The 18,896-nt window shown below is 39.7% G+C and overlaps 1 protein-coding gene and 1 long non-coding RNA gene across 2 annotated transcripts in view; one reads left to right on the forward strand and one right to left on the reverse strand.

Annotated features, from left to right (window-relative positions):
• ZCCHC24 (zinc finger CCHC-type containing 24) overlaps positions 1 to 15,893 on the forward strand; it is a 107,292-nt gene extending 91,399 nt beyond the window's left edge. The window contains exons 3-4 of the mRNA XM_015633622.3: positions 598 to 762; positions 9,424 to 15,893. Of these exons, the coding sequence (XP_015489108.1) occupies positions 598 to 762; positions 9,424 to 9,537 (279 nt within the window). The 3' untranslated portion in view covers positions 9,538 to 15,893. The remainder of the gene's footprint in view (positions 1 to 597; positions 763 to 9,423) is intronic.
• Positions 14,670 to 18,225, reverse strand: LOC117244639. The gene is made up of 2 exons (XR_004498100.1): positions 18,075 to 18,225; positions 14,670 to 16,816 (listed from the first exon to the last, which is right to left on the reverse strand). It is a non-coding gene; the product is annotated as an uncharacterized LOC117244639 (long non-coding RNA).
• Positions 18,226 to 18,896: the final 671 nt, after the last annotated feature.

An 18,896-nucleotide genomic window follows, 5' to 3' on the forward strand; every position in this document is an offset into this window, starting at 1 on the left:
AAGAAGCCAGTCAAAGTTAATAAAAGTTATTATTTCCACTAGTCAGAATGTCTTTCTGTCATACTCAATCCTAGTTTGTGCACTCCCATATGATAATATATATTCTGTGAAAAGCAGAACTATTAAAAATCTTCTCAACCACAGGCTTTTAGTGGAAAATAGACTAGATTTCTAAACTGGAATTTCTGCTTAAAAAGTCATCCTTAATTACTAATGAGCTACTCCTCCTGATGCTATATGTGTTGCTAGGAATATATACTCAATAGAGATGATTTTATCATAATGAAACTAATATTAAATCTATTTATTCAAAAAGTGAGAAGGCATATTTCTAAGTACTCAGTTTCACTAACAAGTATTATGTTTTCTTGATCTTTTGAATGCTCCTTACAAGAAACCACTCCCAGAACTGTTAAACTCTAGCTTCAACATATGAACTCTTTATTAACAGGATATGTCTTTTATGCTTGTCCCCAATATCTTCTGCCCAAAGTTTCATGATTTTAAAAAAACCTTTGTTTTTCTACTGTGGACACACACACACACACACAGACACTCATTTTCAGTCATTCATTGCTGTTTCCCTTTGTTTTGTAGGCTCGTCCGAAAGGAGAAGGCCTGACACCGTACCAGGGCAAGAAACGCTGCTTTGGTGAATATAAGTGCCCCAAATGCAAGAGAAAATGGATGAGTGGAAACTCCTGGGCTAACATGGGACAAGAATGTATCAAGTGCCACATTAATGTTTATCCTCACAAACAGGTAGGAGAAGTGCAGACCTGATGGCAACAGGCTTGGAACTAGGAATGCTGTTGACTTTGTAAAGAGTGGTTAAGACTTGACATGGACTGACATTAAACAGAACTTGACATGGACTACAACACATGACAGAGAATGTTTCCTAGATGAGCTGTCTCAGTCCTGGAAATCTGGACAGGTGTCATCAGAATTGCAACATTTGAATGTTCTTTCTTTCAGTACAAATACCTCAAACCCCTTTGTAAAAAGCTTTACCTGCCTTTCTTATAGAAAGAGACTGTGGGGCTTTTTAATCTCAGATAGAGTAAGAAAAGTTCAGCAATAGAAATTGACCTCCTACATCTTCTGATTCTCTTCATATTTACACCAATTTATTGTTTCTTTTCACTGCTGTCAGCATAGTTATTTCCCATGAGTACAGCTTTTTTCACTTGTTGGATTTGGTCATGGGGCTATCTCTGCTTACAAAGAGTAGTGATAAAGGAGAACAATACCAAGATGACTCCTGCCTACAAAATTCCTTGGTTAATGACACCAACTTCACATAAGAATCTCAAAGCTTCCAAAGTCTCTTGTTCCTTACCTCTGTTTAGACAGCTTGTCTATAAAGTCCAAAATCCAGGCTGAGTCACTTACCACATGCATGGAAGTACAGTCTTGAGGGTGAGGGAAATTACAAGACCATTTATAGCATAAGTTTATTTACCTTGTTCTTCAAAATTCTTTCCATCATTTATGCTGAAGTTGAAAATGCCAGGAAATCATTTAAGGGGTATCCCATCCACACTGCAGAGGAGTCATTATAGACTTAGATGTGTACATTTTTGTAGTAAAGTTTTGCAAGTAGTCCACTGTGCAGAGTTGCCCCTAATGGCAGGGCTGGAGGAGTCCAATCTGCACAGCAGTGCAAAAGTCAGACACACACTGTGTGAGGGCTGCAATCTACAGTGCTTCTGTAAGCTGTGCTTGCCACCGAGCCACGTACACGGCACTTTCTGGGGAATCATCACAGCATGGGCAGGGCAGCTTCCCACAGCCCACCCCATCACTGCTTCCCTGCTGTTCCCTCAGGACACCAGAACTCATGGATGTGGAAGAGCACGTGTCTATCCATGTGTTCATGTCCCAGCAGAAGGTATTGCAGTTATATGAGATTTTTAAGACACATTCTTAAGCCTGCATTTCAGCTAGGCTTCCCAATATAAATAACTTGCAACCAGTCACTAGTGCTCTTCCCCAAAATGTGAACTTTGAACCTCAAGCTGAAAGATTCTACATCCTGTTGTCCCTGCCTCACCTCCATCTGTTCTATTTCAGTGTTACCATTGTCATCCTTTCTAGTCCTTTTCATTCTTCCAGAGGTGCCCTGTGCTGCCCCTGGTTAAACCTAACAGCAAGAGGCAGACAGTGGAGGGAGCAGCATCAACCCAGGCACAGAGCCAGCAGCAGCAGAGAGCTAACAGATTCTGAGCTAACAGAGGTCTGTGGTGCTTCTTGACACAGTTTCCTGTCTGCTGTCCCAAACGTGGCTTTTGTAAAAGCATCCAGTGCCACACCACTCTCTAAACATTTATCAACATTTGTCAGTGGGGAGCTATTCTGCCCCATTTTGGAAAATATGTTATACCCAGTCACTGGTACTCTTATACTAAGAACTGTATTTTGTAAAAGCACAGTGAAAGATTTGGTTAAAAGTCCAATATTTCTAGTTTGAGAATTAAAGCACAAAAAAGTCTTGTGCACATAATATGGTTTTATTATTTTTCTTAAATAGCACTGCAACGCCACTAACATTTTCTAGATATATTTCCTATTTATTTTTTAGATTTTGATTATTTTGTTGGTACCTACCATAGCAGAGGTCTCATTCATGTTTGATTTCCTATGCACTTCCAGAAGTTTTTAAGCCCACACTTCCCACTCAGTGGATGTCCTCAGTCAATTATGTGCTCCTTCTGCATTTATTATATGGGATCAGAGTATTTGCATTCTCATCTGAATCTTGCAGAGGTTTTCCAACTTAAATTATTTACCTAAGAAAATGTCTTGCCTCCCCCTGCACACCATGATTCTCTTGTGTCATTTTAACTCAGTTTGAAAAAAAATAAAGTGTTGCAGTTAAAGAAAACAGCAGACACTACAAAAACAGCAAAGTCACTTCAATATGTGATGTGATTGATCATAGTACAAAAAAAAATCAATAAATGGACTTTTTTCTTCAGTTTAACAAAAACCAGATGAACTGGAGAAGTCTGACCTCTTTTCAAGATCACACAGTATTTACTTCTAGTGAAATAAATTATTTCTACTTTCAAGCAATCTTGTCAATATTTCTCTTCAACAGTGTGCGGGAATTCATCATCTCCTATTCTTACTCCTTGCTCTACCCTTTGGTAAGCATATAATTGCAACCTAACAGGAAAAGAGATATCTTGAAACATTATTTCAAAAAATAATGGTCATTTTTATCATCAGATGAAAATCACTGCTGGTCCCTCAGTATGAGGTAACCTTTTGTCAGTTTACAAGAGCTTCCAAAACTATAAAAGCTGTAAACATCTCAGCCCATATCTAAAACAGTCAAGGACCACATTTCCCTGGTGAGGGCATATGATAGGAAGTTTCCATTCACCGTAGTATATTCATCAGGAAAACTCACACCAGATCAAATCAACACCCCCATTCCACACCTCGTCCTAAGCAGTGGTGGACACTTACAGAAAGGTGTGTGTGTGTGTATAGACAAGGCACAACAATCACCTCTGGGGATACATTCCCAGCCTAGTGAATATCTCAGCTTTCTCCCAGTTTGTCACCAAACACATCAAACTTTGCAGAGTCTATTAAATAGCTGAAATCCAACCACAAGCTCTGCTGCGTCACCATCACTGTTGGAGAGTAGGATGCTTGTGCCCAATTTAGGACAAAAATTTGAAAACCTTCTTTAAGGATTGCTCGATATTCATTGCAGTGAATTACGAGTTTCTTCTCAATTCTTCTCAAGAAAGGCCTGCCCTTTTTTCCCATCCTCATCTTCATAGCTGTATTTCGTCTTCCCCAGCCACTTTCCCAAATCCATGGACTTCCCAGTACTGTAAGGTTTGTCCATGTCTCACAAAGGATGGTTTGGTGCTGAAGCACTCCCATGTAACTGGCTTAGGCAAAAATATCAGAGTACTGAAGATAATAATCTCCACTCTGGATAGCTCTGGGGTAGCCATTCAAGCACATATGTTGGTTCTGTGAATGGCTTGTGCAGCTATGCTCAAATCTTGATTTCCTATGCATACCTTTCATTAGTGAGTCCCTGGAGGGGAGAGCAGCCACACTTTCCTGCCACCTGCTCATTGTTCCTGGAGGCTCATTTCACTCCAGGAAACTATTCCAGGCCAGTTCCCCACAAGGAATGTCTCATTTCAGCCCTAAGCTCTTAGTCCACATGGCCTAGCTGTGAGAATGAGCTTTTAATCTCTCTAGGGCAGGAAAAGTCTTCTCAGCGCTTTTACAGCTGTGTATATACTTCAGAGTGCTCTATAAATACAGCTCTAAATCTCTGTATTTTAAAGAGATGGTGGAACATGCATTACAAGAAGTAACACAAGGGCCTGACAGGAGGCCTTCTGCCATTCATTCCCCAGCTCATCTGAGTAGGCACAGGTTACTCACAGGCTGTCACACCTGAGCTGAAAAACTGCTCCTCAAGCAAGCTTTGCTAAATTATTCCACTGTGTTCCTCCTTCTGCATTTTCACTACTCCCTCAAGTGACAAACCTTCCCACAGGAGTGCTTACAGGAATGCACAGAACCTGGGGCAAAAATCACAGGCCCATTGAACTCAAGCCTTTCTGAAGGCTAAAGAACTACCCAGACAAATCTGCTCTATGGCAATTTCAAAAGTTGTTTCCCAGGTAGTTACTTTAGCTACTCTAAACATAAACAGGAATCTCAGACAAGAGCTGAACTTCTCTATTCTTCCAAGGAATTTGGATTTTGTGGTTGTTTATGCTTCTTCTTACCCTGCTTCAGCAACAGAGTTCTTATAGTCATTCACCAGCATTCTTGGCAGTGTAACAGCCCAGATGCCAAGCTCTGAATTCTCATTTTCTTCCCCTGCCTACTATAGCAGCAACATCTGCGCCCACGGTTACTTCCTGGCTGGCCTCTTATCAAGGCTTCTTCTCCGGCTTTGTGGCTAAGGCCAGTGCTGTTTGTGATGACAGCTGTTGCACTGGTGCAGAACCAGCCATCTGGTGACTGACTTGTCCTCTTGGACACTATTTTCTTCCAGCTGTCAGGAATTTACTGTTGGACTGGAAATAATTTGGTATGTAAATACATACCTCATGATACTCAAGTTATTACTTTCATGGGCAATTCAGTGGTCTCATCATAATTCCCATATCTGAGTGCAACCACAGCCACCTCGCTTCCCTCAGTATGGGGAGGGGTGGGTATGATCACCCAAGTCCAATAAACTTTTCAACAGATTCAAGCCTACAAATATGATCTTTTGACTCTTTAGATTTAATAAGCCCTCCCCAGCATGCCCACACTTGTGTACTCCAGCTATGGGAATACAGTTCATCACAGACTGCTGCTTTTCTGAACTCTAAAATGAGATTTTCACCATTTACCTCATGCTGTTATCATTCATTCCTAGCTGGCCTGTCCCAGAGGCATGCTGCTGACAGGGGCTGCTTGCTCTCTCTATGCATCCTGCCTCTGATCTGCAGCTTTCTTATCACTGCCTCTTGGATTCACGGCGACAGGCCAGGGCCTTGGTAATGTCCCTCTTCCCCAAGGCAGATAGAAAAGCAGAGGGTCTGCTGCTCAAGAATGTACATTGCATTTAATCTTTCCTTCCCCCGTGCCCAGTTTTTTTTATTGGACTAAAAATTCACAAATTTGCAATAGCATGTGTTTCTTGAGGGAAGCATGACTCCTTAAGACTTTAACTTAATGATTATCCTACCAGCAATAGCTGCAGAATCTTTCTATTCACATTCCTAATCTGACATTTAATCATCTCATTTGCTGCATTAAGACTTGATGCACATGAGTCCAGAAAATTATTTTTAAGTGTTTTCTCTCATTTGAATTCTCATGTGATCTTCTGTCCATCAGTGGTGCAATTAAATTGTTCCATTCTACAGCAGAAAAAATGTCAGTCTTCTAAATACAAACAGAAGCAGACACATTATTCCATTCTACATCTTAGTGGAAGCTATTTCCCTCAAGATGTCCTGGTGATGCTTTCTTTAACATCTAACACTTCATCAGGGTGAATTTTTTGTTTGAGGGGTTTGGGGTTTCATCTGGCTGTTGGGGAATGCAGAGGTCATGCAGTACATGTAGATTGGGACAGCAATAATTCACAATCAGAAGTTAATTTGCAGGTCAGGAATTGATATATAAATCTAAATTTATTTCAGCTTCATTCCCCTGAGGCAGTATCTTTATTCACCACCACCAAATGCTTTCCTGGTGGAGTGCACAAGATTATTTCCACCCTGCATCTACTAGAGGAAAATTAAAGAAAGATGCACAAAAATGAAGTCCGGAAGAATACAACTGTGAATGCTTGCATTTAAAGGGGAAAAAAAAAAATAGAAAAATTTAACTTTTACAGTTAAACTCCCCATCTAATGAAAAAAAAGGATACCTTTCCCCTGAGGAACAAAACAGGATTTATTGTTGTTCTACAAGCCCCGTTTCACCACTTTCTAAGGAAAGGAGTTAACTTTTCAGCTAAATAGCCTGTCCCCTTCTCCACAGCCTGTCCAGGTGCATGGCTGAGTCCCCAGCAGCAGTGCAGAGCTCCTGCAGCCTCCTCAGTTACTGGTGTCTCCTGCAGAGTTCAGGCAGTCCCCAGAGCTGACACAGCAGCGTGCAGCAGCCAGACCCTGCTGCACCCCTCTGGTGCCACTGTCCTCACCTCCCCCTCTGCTTCCACCACACCAGAGCCGGGAGAATTGCCCAGCCCTGGTGGACACTCAGCTCTTCCACTAGCATCCTACACTTTTAGCATGGTGTAAGAAGGGTTCCAAGAGTATAAGGTTATTACTTCTAGGTTCTCCTCAACTAGTAACAGACAGCAGCAGGACAACACTTGCTGCTCAGGGTGATTAAAGGGTTCTTTTTTGTCTTCGCAAGAAACCAATGAAGAGAAAATGGCAAATGGAGATAAGCTGGGATTTCATTTTATGCAAAAGTTGGGTTGAATTGGTTTTGAGACACAAACCACACAACTACACTACCAATTTCAAAGCCTCAGCCCTCCACCACCTCACCAGAAATGCAGTCGGGGCTCTGCATGGCTTCATTCCTTCCAGCTGGCCCTTGGCAACCTGCTTTCCTGCATTTGTAACCCCTCTCTCCCCAGCCTGTGTCGTAACACACTGGTAACAATAACAGTTCTGAAATCAAAATGCTCTGCAGGCCAAAAAGCTGAGCTCAATCAACACAGGGGGAAAGCAAACCACGGAGAGCTATTGTTTCTGAAAACCATCCAAAAACTCTTGGCGCTTCAAGGCATTCCCAATGTCCTTTGCACTATTTCCAGGAAAAATGATTCCCAAGGCCTTGCATATTAAAAAAAAAAATCTGGCTTATATCAATAAACATGATAACTGCTGTATTTTTCTCTTTAATCAGAGCACAGCTAGCATGTAGAAGCAATCAGAGCTGAGTCAAATAGCCTGTTTCAAGTGTAGCATTTCAAAACTCTGGTTTGCTGTTGAAGAGTGTAAATTAACCCCTGGGACTCCAGAATCTGCACTTCATCCTTGTATGTTTATGTAATGCAAATTCTTCAAGAATATGTGTGTGCAGATGTTGGTGGAATAAGTGGTAGATGAGGTAGAAGGGCAGTTATTTTGACCAAACACACTTACTCAACTTGCCTGTCTTGTGGAAGGAGCAGTATCTGCACCAGTGCTTAGACTGCAAGCCTAGGAACAGAATTCCTGGTTCTGAACTGAGATCTCAACATAGTAATATCGAACAAGTCATTTAAAGCTCAGTAGGGTTGCAAGGCATTTGGAGATGAAGAATCCATCTACCTTCCTCATCTGACAAGGAAATCCAATTTGCAGTTGAAATGTAAATGAAGTTAGACTCAAAGACCTGGAACAGGACATTATCACGGCTCAAAACACTGAATCAGAAACAAACCATTGACAATTGCTACTGAATTACTCCTATATCTTGTTTTGACTTGTGCAACATAATAAGTGTTGCACTTATAATCCAGTACAATCAAGCAAGAATTTACAGACATTCCTTGTTCAAGATGGTAGAATGTGTTTTGTGTATTTTAGCTATTCAGAGAGCAGAGAAACCCTTCTACTCCCTGATTTATGAGCAGTTCTTGCAATATTACATAGCCAAAAAAAAAGCTTTAAATATCTCTTTTCCTGTCCACAGATTTTCAGGTAGGTGGCTTGAAGAAGAACTTTTAAATGAAATCTTAGATGATCAGGTCTAATTTCAGACCTTACAGATAAAGAAAAGTCTTTAAGAAAGGTGTTAATAGATAAATGGCCAAGATAGTGTAATTTATATTTACCCACCCACTGCTCCAAGAATCACATTTTTTTATATCCAAGATATAAACAAGGGTCTAATATCCCTGTAAAAACAGTGAGAAGCTTATGGCTAGTTTTCAGATTTCACACCACATGCTGTGTCTACCACAGTCCCACGGAAGAACTGCTGCCTTCATGGCACTGTGCAATGAAATAGTCTTTTGGATACATTTACTGAAAACAGATCAATTATGAGTTAGGGAACCTGGGGGTTTTTCCAAGCAAATGGTGCACTTTTTTAAAGTTCTGCCTCACATCTCTATCACTTCCCTACCTATTACACTTCCCAAACATTTAACTTTGTCACAATATTTGACATGAGTATTTTATTTTCAGAATGATTGTGAAGCCTTTTACATGCCATGGGAAATGAAAGCACAAATATGTTCTAACAGTGAATCAGCTTTATTTCCTGCAACGCTGTGATTTCATTAATATTATTAAAAATACATAATTTATTACTCAGGTTCAGTGCAAAGGACTGTGTCACGAGGCTGGATTTTGTTTTGGTTTTCTATTAGTTTGGAATTTTTTTAAACTATTATTAATAGCTTTGCAGCTGCTCTGCTTCAAAACTTTCAGCCTTAAAAACATGGGACTAGCTATTGGGAAAACACAATTTAGCTATGTGGTATCTGTGCATAGTTAAGACAGTTTTCTTCATGTAGCAGGTAGTCCTAACATTGGTAATCCCTGCTCTGCATTGCTGGGTAATGGGATTCCCATGCTTTAGGTGTTAATGCCTTTGGGACATCTAAGTTACTGGAGCTAAGCAAATGAACTCTTTTGTTACTGCTTTTATAAATGAAGTCCTCAATTCAGTATTTTTGTAATTTGTCTACAACAACTCTTAGACCACCTTTATGAAGAACAACATTAAATTGTGAGGCCACTCTGAACCAATGTAGAGGCTGGAGGGCTGAAAAAACCACTCCATACCTTCAGGAAAGAAACATAGTACCTTTTAAATTGCCAGTAGAAAGCTCAGTTGAGACATAAAAGTAGACTTCACATGCTTAATAAGGAGTAACAAGGACAAAGCCTTGAATCTAATCTGATTTCCTTCCTGCCACTGCAGAGACCCCTGGAAAAGCCGGACGGCCTGGATGTTTCAGACCAGAGCAAGGAACATCCTCAGCATCTGTGTGAGAAGTGCAAAGTTTTGGGCTACTACTGCCGCCGTGTGCAATAAACCTTCCAAGTGGCCTCTTCCCATCCCCGTCATCCTTAAAGATTCTCTGGCAGCATGTGATCAACAGCAGCACAACAGATCAAGATAAAAGCTGAAATAATTGCCAATATTGCCTATCTAATAATATGCCTTACCATTAATAGAATGTAACATTTCTCCTGTGCATGTGCATGCATGCAATAGGTATTTACAGGACTATGATTTGTATACATATATATGTAAATTTATATGTGTACACACATGAAGTGTTACTGAGGTGTTCACAACAGAACTACAGTTACAGGTTCTGCTGATTGTTTACACAGACCCTATATCACAGCCAGGTGAAATGAAGTACTTTTCATAAGGCAAGGGATAATATTCACAAGGAATATTTGTTACGTGTTTGGCTTTTGCAGAGGTTCAGTAACTGTGGGGCCACTAATTGCAAGCACTCACCCACAACACTGTTCTTATTATATGACAAGACAAAGGAAGATGAAACAAGCCACAGCATAAAAGGAGAATTACTGCTTTCCCAGTTTTAGAAAGTCTTAAGTTTTGTGCTGCTGATTTCTTGGACTTCTATTTGTTACCATCTCTTGGGCAGGGCTTAGGCAAAATAATTTTTGCAGGACATGGAAAAAAAAGTGAATAATTGTTTGAGGGTGTGGGTTGGGTAGAAAGGGAATGCCATAAGATTCCAAGAGGTTTTTGGAGGAGACAAAATTGGCTTGCTTATGCAACCAGATCCTTCTCTTGTCATATAATCCCACTGACATGACCCCTTCTATGTGCATGTCATGTTCATTAGGCCACAAGCACACTAAATTTACTATGAATAAGGGGATAAGAATACTTAAAACTGACCCTAAAACCCTTAACTGAAAGATTAGCCAAACTTACTATTTATAGCAGTTTTAAAGCCACTTTCTGGAAATATTTTTATGTCCTGTTCTACTATAGAAATTTGTTATAATATGCAACTTGTTAGCCATAGGGGTGTTTTGAGGCATGGAGAACATTCTATGTAGCCCTCTTTCTTTATGTCTTCCTGAAGCACCTACATACCTGGGGAGAAATTTAGGAATTCTGTTTCACTGTCCCATTTCAGGTAGAACTTTGCACAGGGATGGCCTGCTGCAAAGAACATCTCATCAGGGATTGGCAAATATAGACTGAAAGTACCTCGAGACGGTATCCTGTTTGTTTGTCTATGTGAGAGTACATTGGCAAAAGGACACAACAAGCAATTTGTAGCATTCACTAAAAACTTAAGAGGGATAATGTTGGAAGTTGGGGGGGTTTACATCAGCAGTTTATATTTTTATGAAGTTTTCTTTAGGCAGATTGATTTCTGTGAATGATACTTAGAGAAAATACTTTAAATCCTAAATAGCTTGATGTGAACTAAATTTATTTTGAAGTTCCCTAATGCAAAGACAGCAGGGGGTTTATGCCAAGTGATAGCAGGATGTTACCAGTATGTCAAGACAAGCTCTTACAAAGCAAGTAGAAAACTTACCATGAGCATTCACCTAGGGTAGGTGATGCTCCTGACAAATTTGCTCCTGGGTGAAACTGTTGCCATTTCCCTGCTTTGCTATAAGCAGGGCAAAATTGCATCTGCTTGTTCGGTGGGAGTGGCATGTACACATCTTGCAATCTCCATTACTTTTGGGCAGCCCAGGTGAGCCAGCCTGCTGGTCACAGCAGTGCATGAGCAGCCTGACTCCTGGCTTCTGACCACAGCTCTTCTGTAGCTCCCTGATTCTGGGCAAGTCACATCATCCTTCTGGACCTCAGTTTCCCCAACTGCAAAATGGGGGTAATAATACTTTTGCATACCTACCTCACAGGAGAGTTGTGAGGTTTACTTAATATCTCTTAAGTGTTTTGGCATCACTGGATGAAAAGTGCTATGTAATGCTAAAATAGAATTAACTGAATTAATCACTTGGAAGCTACTTTTGCCCAGTTGGCAACTCCAACTAAAATAGCTGAAAATAATATTATTGAAAGTAACACTAATAAACAGTTCAGTTGCCTCAGTGAAGATATGCAGTTTTAGCATTTTCAAATGCAAACACATTCTTTTGCACAGATTCACAAATTAACTTAGAGACAAATTCTCTCAACAAAGATACTAATCTGTCTATACAAATAAGAAAATACACACGCAAATCTAGGGGTGGATTTTCTAAGCTTGACCTCTAGGATTAATCTCAATAGTTTGTTTCAAGCATGAGTAATTTTGAAAGAGCAGCATTTTAAACCAGATCTAGTTTTTTCCCCTTGAGTACTTAATAGTACATGAACAAAAAAACACCTCGATGGTTTACATCTATCTAAAGAACATGTAGAGAAACCCCCTTAGATGAAGATAAGGGAAAATGTTATTTTATTTTCTCCCTGAAACTAAAATGTTGCTATCAAACATTTTGTTCAGTATTGAAATAAGCTCCATGTTACGATAACCACTAAATCCAGTAAAATAGCACAACTCTTGATATAGCTGTATCACTATATCACACACCACCAGGTTCTGACAAAAAGCTGACTAAAATATACCATTATAAGCATTGTTATTTTCATGGCAGTGCCCTATTAAGAATTGTTTATCCAGATTCAACACTGCAAGGCAATGCCTTTAGCTTATGGATTTTTAGATTGTACTAAAAATACACATGATCTACTTTAACACAATTAATGTCTATAGGTGTAGCATAATAATTCTTAAGAGCATACTTATGAGAGTTCAGTATTTATATTATTGATGTGTTCCTAGGCAGAAGACATATAAAGTATTTAAGTAATACTTAGCATATTTGTAACAAAGAGGAGAGCAGATTTCCCCCTGCACTCGTGTTTGGGAGGAGCAGCTGAAGGACACAGAGTGTGGAAAAGCAAGAAGCGACACTGCCATAAGTTGTGCTAAGCCAGAGGCCGCAGACGCGGCCGGCGCGGGATGCTGGATGCATCATCAGCACGGGGCACCCCTTCCCTGCACAGGGCCCAACTGCCTCCCCAAAGCTGAGGCTGGGGAAGGCAGGAGCACCAAGCCCAGCCCAAGGGAGGATTCCTCCATCCCTCCCTGCAGGACTTCGCTCGTAGGATTGGAGTGTTGGGCCCGAGGCATTCACTCCGCGCTCGAGTCCGTGCAGTTGGAGATGCTGGAAAAACACATCTGCATAAGTAATTGTGTGTAACAGCTTATGACCATTGGCTTTTAGTTAGTGGCACAGAAGGGACATTTCTGAATTTTCATTTCAAAGGAAAGAAAGATTACAAAATGTAGATTTCTTCTATTCCCTCCCTCTCCACGCAAAGGTAATTCACCTATAGATGTAACCAGCTCTTTCCAAAACAGAAATAAAAAGGTAAATGTGCAGATTTTTTACTGGAAAAATTAAGAATTGATTTCTCTTTTAAATTTTAGTGACTGCTTTCTGATGTTCTCTAACTAGCTCTGCATTTAGAGCATCAGCAAGCAATCCTTGAAGGCATTAGTAGACAGTATTGGCAGAAGTGAAGCAAGCATCAATAAAAAGTTCTAAATCAGTACAGGCCTCCCTAAACTGAGTATTCTTTAGGGGTGTACCTGAGAGCAGTTTGGCTCTGTGCATTTATTTGGCAAACTGGATTTTCAAACTCAGATGCTCGCTGTTGACAGCCCAGTAATATCCAGAACACTATTTTTCTTTAATTTTCACCCTTTTGGAGATCTTTTTAAACTCTCATTTATTTATTTAAAAACAACAACAAAAAACCAACTGAACAAAAAAAAATACCCCACAATTTGTTTTGTGAGTTGGTCATAACATTTCATATCAAATTTGGCATTGGCACTCCTCTGGAAAAATGGTTGAGTAATTTGAAATGTGTGTTGTAGGTTTTTAGCTGCTTTAACTTAATGATGCTACAATGAAGTTATTACAAATACTTCATTTAAGGGTGATGAAGAAAAATCCTAGTAGTTTAAAGGATGGCCCCATTTTAGCCAGTTTCTACTGCTGCTACCACAGATGTAAAACGATGCCACACAAGCAACGTTTGAGGCCTTTTTGTCTCAAAGTTGCTATTTAATTTCAGATAAATACACAAGAGTATATATTATTTCTGAAAATAGGTGTATTTTGAAGTTCCCCATTATATGGGACTTAGTTTTTAAACTAAAAATGTGAAGTTACATATGTCTGAGAGAAGCCTTATACCTAGAAGTATTATCAACATTTTACCTTGTTGTATAACACGAAATTTATATTATGCACGGATCGTATACTTGTGACACACTAGCATTTTTTAAAAAAAGAAGCCACCTTAAAAGATGAAAAGTTTAGAGCTTTTGGAAATGTCAGACTTCATAGATTAGTGCTCTTTGTCCTGCAGTCACAGATTTATTTTCTTTTTTTCCTGGATTTATTCTGGATCCTAAGAGTTGTCCACTGAACAGTAAGCAATAAATCATCAACACATGTTTTTCAAGTTAAGTAGATAGACATATATTTTCCACTTGCCTTTGCCAACATACTTTAAAACGTGATGGAACTATCCCCATAGAAAAATCATTCTCTCAGATATCGCTCCACTCCCAACTGGGCTTCACCCCATATCTCTTTCTTATCTGCAAAACCAGTGCTGTCCATTGAGTTTGCTATATCACTCAAGTGCTCAGAGGGCTGTTTGAGATCTTAGATATAGGGATGATGGATTGTGTTTCTAGGATGAATTTCAAAGGGACAATCGTGTGCAGTTACTAGCTATAGATGATTGATATAAATGTTTACCCCTGTATGAAGTATTTTACAGTTTTACTTGCAGATGTGTATTTATCTTGAGTTATACTTGACATAGAGTTTCTTTCAATTTTTTTTTTTTTAATACTATGTGTGTATTTTGGAAAACTTTTTAGATGTTAAAATTTTTGAATGGTTACAAATATTTCTTATAGTACTGAATTGTTATCTGGAAACTCTTTGCAGTAACTTTTTTGTATATATTTGAGGGCCTTTTTAAAAAAAGTATTGTTTGTTTTTTGGGCAAAGTTTTTACAATTGGGAAGCTTTCAGAAGGGCCTTCCTCTCAACTAGGATACTAACAGAGGTAAGAGTTTTCTTAAGTATTTTGCAGTATTTTGCAGAACTAAGGATGTATCCTCAAGAAAATATTTATGGAAATAATTTACTTTTTTTTTTTTTTACAATGCTTTTGTCTGTATAAAGTATGCAACAGAACTACATTAAGAAGGAAATATTGTCTACATAAAATATTATATGAAAGTTGGTACATAATTCTGACAAAAAACCTTGCAATTCTTTAAGCCATATTGTTTTTGTTATCCTTGGATGAAAATATCAGTATTAAGTAACCAGTGTATTATTCAAGTGCTTAGACTTATATGAAAATGCTTATACAGTTTATTTATGTGTATTTGGGGAAGGAGAAAAGCTATCACTAGACATGTAGCAAGTGAGGAGCAAATAACAGTATACTGTCACTTTATGGCCTTGTGAGAGACACAGAAGATGTTGAAAGCACCGTGGAGACTCGGCTTTCAGAAACTCTGAAGCACAAGTGGTGGGTTCCAAGTGGTGCCTCTTCCCTTCCCCATAACTGGGGGGAAGAAAGTTGGTTGGGACGCTGTTTAACTTGACTTTCACAACTCTTTGCAGACTGTGAGCTCAGCTATGCAGTATCATCTACAGCAATAATATCAATCAAAGGATGTAAGAGAAAAGGATTGAAGTAGATTATTGTAGGGGTTTATGTTTATTTTAATTAGAACTCATAGCAATATAGAATATGCATGTGCACGTATTCGAAGCATTTTACACTTTACATTTCATGTAGTTTGATTATATTATGAAGGATTGAGTTTTTAATTTGATATTTTACCATGCTAAAATGGGAGGTCTGCCCAGGCCTGTACTGGATTCTTGTTTCCTTTAAAAGGTTATTTAGTACAGCACTCACTGCATTGTGTAATAGTGCTAAAACTAACACTATTTTATGAATTTCTTCAGCTTTAAAAAAAATTAACCTAATGATTATTACATTTGTTTAGCTGTACCCACTGACCTTGTCAGATTCAGTTGGCAAATTGTGTAATTTCTTTTTCTGTAACTGTTAATAAACTTGTACAGCTAAAACAAACAAAACCTATGGACAAAGGCCTCAGAGGTACCAGTTCTGTTTCAGCAATCAAGATGACAGCTTGCTCATCTGGTGACTGTGTTGCTAACAAGACTGTAAAACCTCTGTTGTGGATTGTCCATAAAATGGCATTCCGACATGTGCCTTATTTGCTGGATAGTATACAGCTTTCCTCTAGTATTCTAGCATTTTAATGCTGTATTAAAGTATTGCAAAAAAACCCAGCAAGAGTGTGGCATGGTTTCCTTGAACATTCCTTCCTTTGACAATTTACTCCCAGCTGCAGTGGGTTCCTGTTTATAGCCTGGCCAGCCTTGGTCTGGAGCCTGTGGAGCAAACCTGCCCTACCACAGCCAGACCATGGGAAGAAGACGATGACTTTCTCCTCTGCAGTGAGTCCCTGTGCTGCAAGGGTCACAGCCAGGGCCACAGCTCTTCCCTGCTAGTGGGACACCTCGGGTTCACAGTGCCAGCTCCTTGTTTTCAACTGCCTGCTGTTGTCTAACATTCCTTCTCAATGAAAACCTATAATCAAACTTCAATTAACTTGTAGCCTTTGGTGGGATAGGAGAGCTTATGTGCCAGCAAGCTGCTTTAATGAAAAATAACAATCATCATTCTTTGCACACACAAGAAGTTAGCAAGAACTAGATCTACTAAATGCTTGTTGTGTATTAGCAAGGCTCTTACCACAATCCCAGCCAAAGTTCAGTGGCAAGTATTTTTCTCCCGAGACTGAGACAATGCTGTAGTGACTGGAAGTTAAAATAAGGGTGTCAAGAAATTAACTTTGGATTTTAGGTATCCGGCCTCTAACACAAGAGATCTCCTTCACTTAAAACAAGCAGAAAAATTTTATTTGACACACCAGCACACATTTTTCTATGCCTTATCATCCCTACAAATACAGTGCATATTTGCTGCTTGGAGATCTTCACCACATTGAGACCATTTCTATCACATAGCAAGCCTGATTTCTGGATTTGTGTCCTCCTTCAGTCCACATGAGAGAGAGCAAGAACACATCCACACGTTTGTGCACTGGTATGCAATGGTGGAAGAAGAGGTTGTCAAGGAATTGTACAGTTCTGAAGCCTTGAAAACAGTGACTGTCTCATCAAGTGGTGAGCAGCATCCCCAGCTGAGCCTCATGGAAAGGGAAAGCACATACTCAGAACTTGTTCGTAAATTTTTGTTTGAAAAATAACGCATACTGCTCTTCACTTTAAATTTGGCTACAGCAGTTTTCCCATAGCAAATACAAGCCACAAAGCCAAGCTCAGAACTGAAATACATCTTTCTTTTTAGAGAAGACCTGGGGCTTCCTGAAAAACCCACAAACGCCTCAGATTTAGCAAACTGAGAAAACATGCTGAGCAGAACTGCGAAGTCTTAGCTCCCTATTACCACATTTTCTATGATTCCTCAAAGAAATAACTTTTTCATATTTGAAACAAAAGTAGATTAACACAAACAATATGGCATCAACAAAAACAATCAAACTACTATTCCTTCATTTTTCATTGCCAAACATTTCACCTTCCTGCTCTATGAGTGAGGTCAAGAGACAATGCACCAACCTGCTTGTAACGGAAGGGCAAATGATTCCCACTATAGGAAAAACAATAGGGCTTTGATTAACAGGGATTTCATATAACACTGACACTTTAAAATAAAAAGCTGTTTCATTATTCTTAAATGAAAACCCATTTAAACAGCACACCAAGGCTTCTGCTCCTCAAATTAGTCACCAAAAGCTCCTCAGATCTCCTCACAGCATAGCAGCTGTACAGACTAGACCTGAAATCCCAGCTAGGAAGAGGAAAGAGTCTTATGTAATCTCACTCATGGCCCACAGACACGGAATACTGACTGCCATATAACAGTCAAATGTTTAAAAGGCTGCTCCTGTCTCCATACGCCTCTACAAGAGTCTGTACACAAGAGACATTGGCAAGGAAAAAGGAACCTGAAACACCAAGGGCTGTATGCTGACAGCAAGGTCTTTCCACCAAGAACTAAAGAAACCTCTTAACTGGAACATAAAATTCTTCCTCTTGATAAGTATATGTAGTTTGTGATCCTGAGAAATAGAACGCAACATTCCGGTTTGTTTTTCTCTAGTGTTCACCTTCCGGAGTTAGAGAAGCAGATCATTTGTCAACTCCTGTGTGGGGACAGCCAGCACTCCTACTCATCAAACCCTTTTGTTTTACTGAAAGTAATGCAATTGCTCTTCCTTGCCATCTGTATCTCAAACACATTTCAGATAACCAAACCCAGAAAACCAGTCATGATACCAAAACTGCAAGACTTCATTCAAACAAGTTAGATTAATAACTCTCACAATCCTTTTGCAAGCTTTGTAAGACATTTTGCAAACGAACATGCCGAGAAACACCTACCTCGGTCAGCCTTTATGGGGTCCTCATCCAAAGGGCCAAGGCTGAAGCAGAGGTAATTGCAACTGTGAGGTGTTAGAGCATCCCTGATGTGCAGCCCAGGGTAGCAGAGACAGCCAGCACTGCTGTGCAAGAGAGCAGAGCCCTGTGAGACAGCCCTGGGTGAAGCACTGCCCAGGCACACCGGAGCAGCAGTCACCCTGGGCATTCTTTCAAGGCTTTATTTCCATGCCATGAACTTAGATAAATAAAAATACAGTCATCATTATTTTTTTTCCTTTTTTGGTTTTTTGTAGTAGGAGGGAAAAATGGACCATGCATGCCCAGCTTACCCAGCCAAGCTCCATGCCTGCAGAGAAAGCAAATCATAGCCAAATGCTTTATGTGCACTTCAAGGGGAATAGGGCATAAACCAAAGATCTTTTAATCACTACTCTAATCTCCTGTTCATCAGAGAAGAGAATGCCAGAACACCATAAGAAACCTTTCTCTTATACAATTTCTGAACACATCATAGCAGAAGGTATGGGAAATCTAACACTAGCCAGCTTTCCATTAAGTTTCCTTAAAGTTTTGCAACATAAGGAGGTACAACTCAAAGGATTTCCAAGGAGCCAGACATAGTATGCCTCACTTCATTTCACCCAGCAAAGCTTGAGGGACTAATGCAGCGAAATACTGCAGAAGTGATAGGAAGCAAGACCTCAAAACTCCCTGCTAGCAAATAAAACCATGATAAATAGACAAATACCACTAGCACAGAGGAAACCTCTGCTGAATACCCTCAGGTCAAAATTCAGAGTTGAAACCCACAGCCCCTGGAAA

This window comes from Parus major, chromosome 6 (assembly GCF_001522545.3).
Source record: "Parus major isolate Abel chromosome 6, Parus_major1.1, whole genome shotgun sequence".
Classification (NCBI taxonomy): Eukaryota; Metazoa; Chordata; class Aves; order Passeriformes; family Paridae; genus Parus; species Parus major.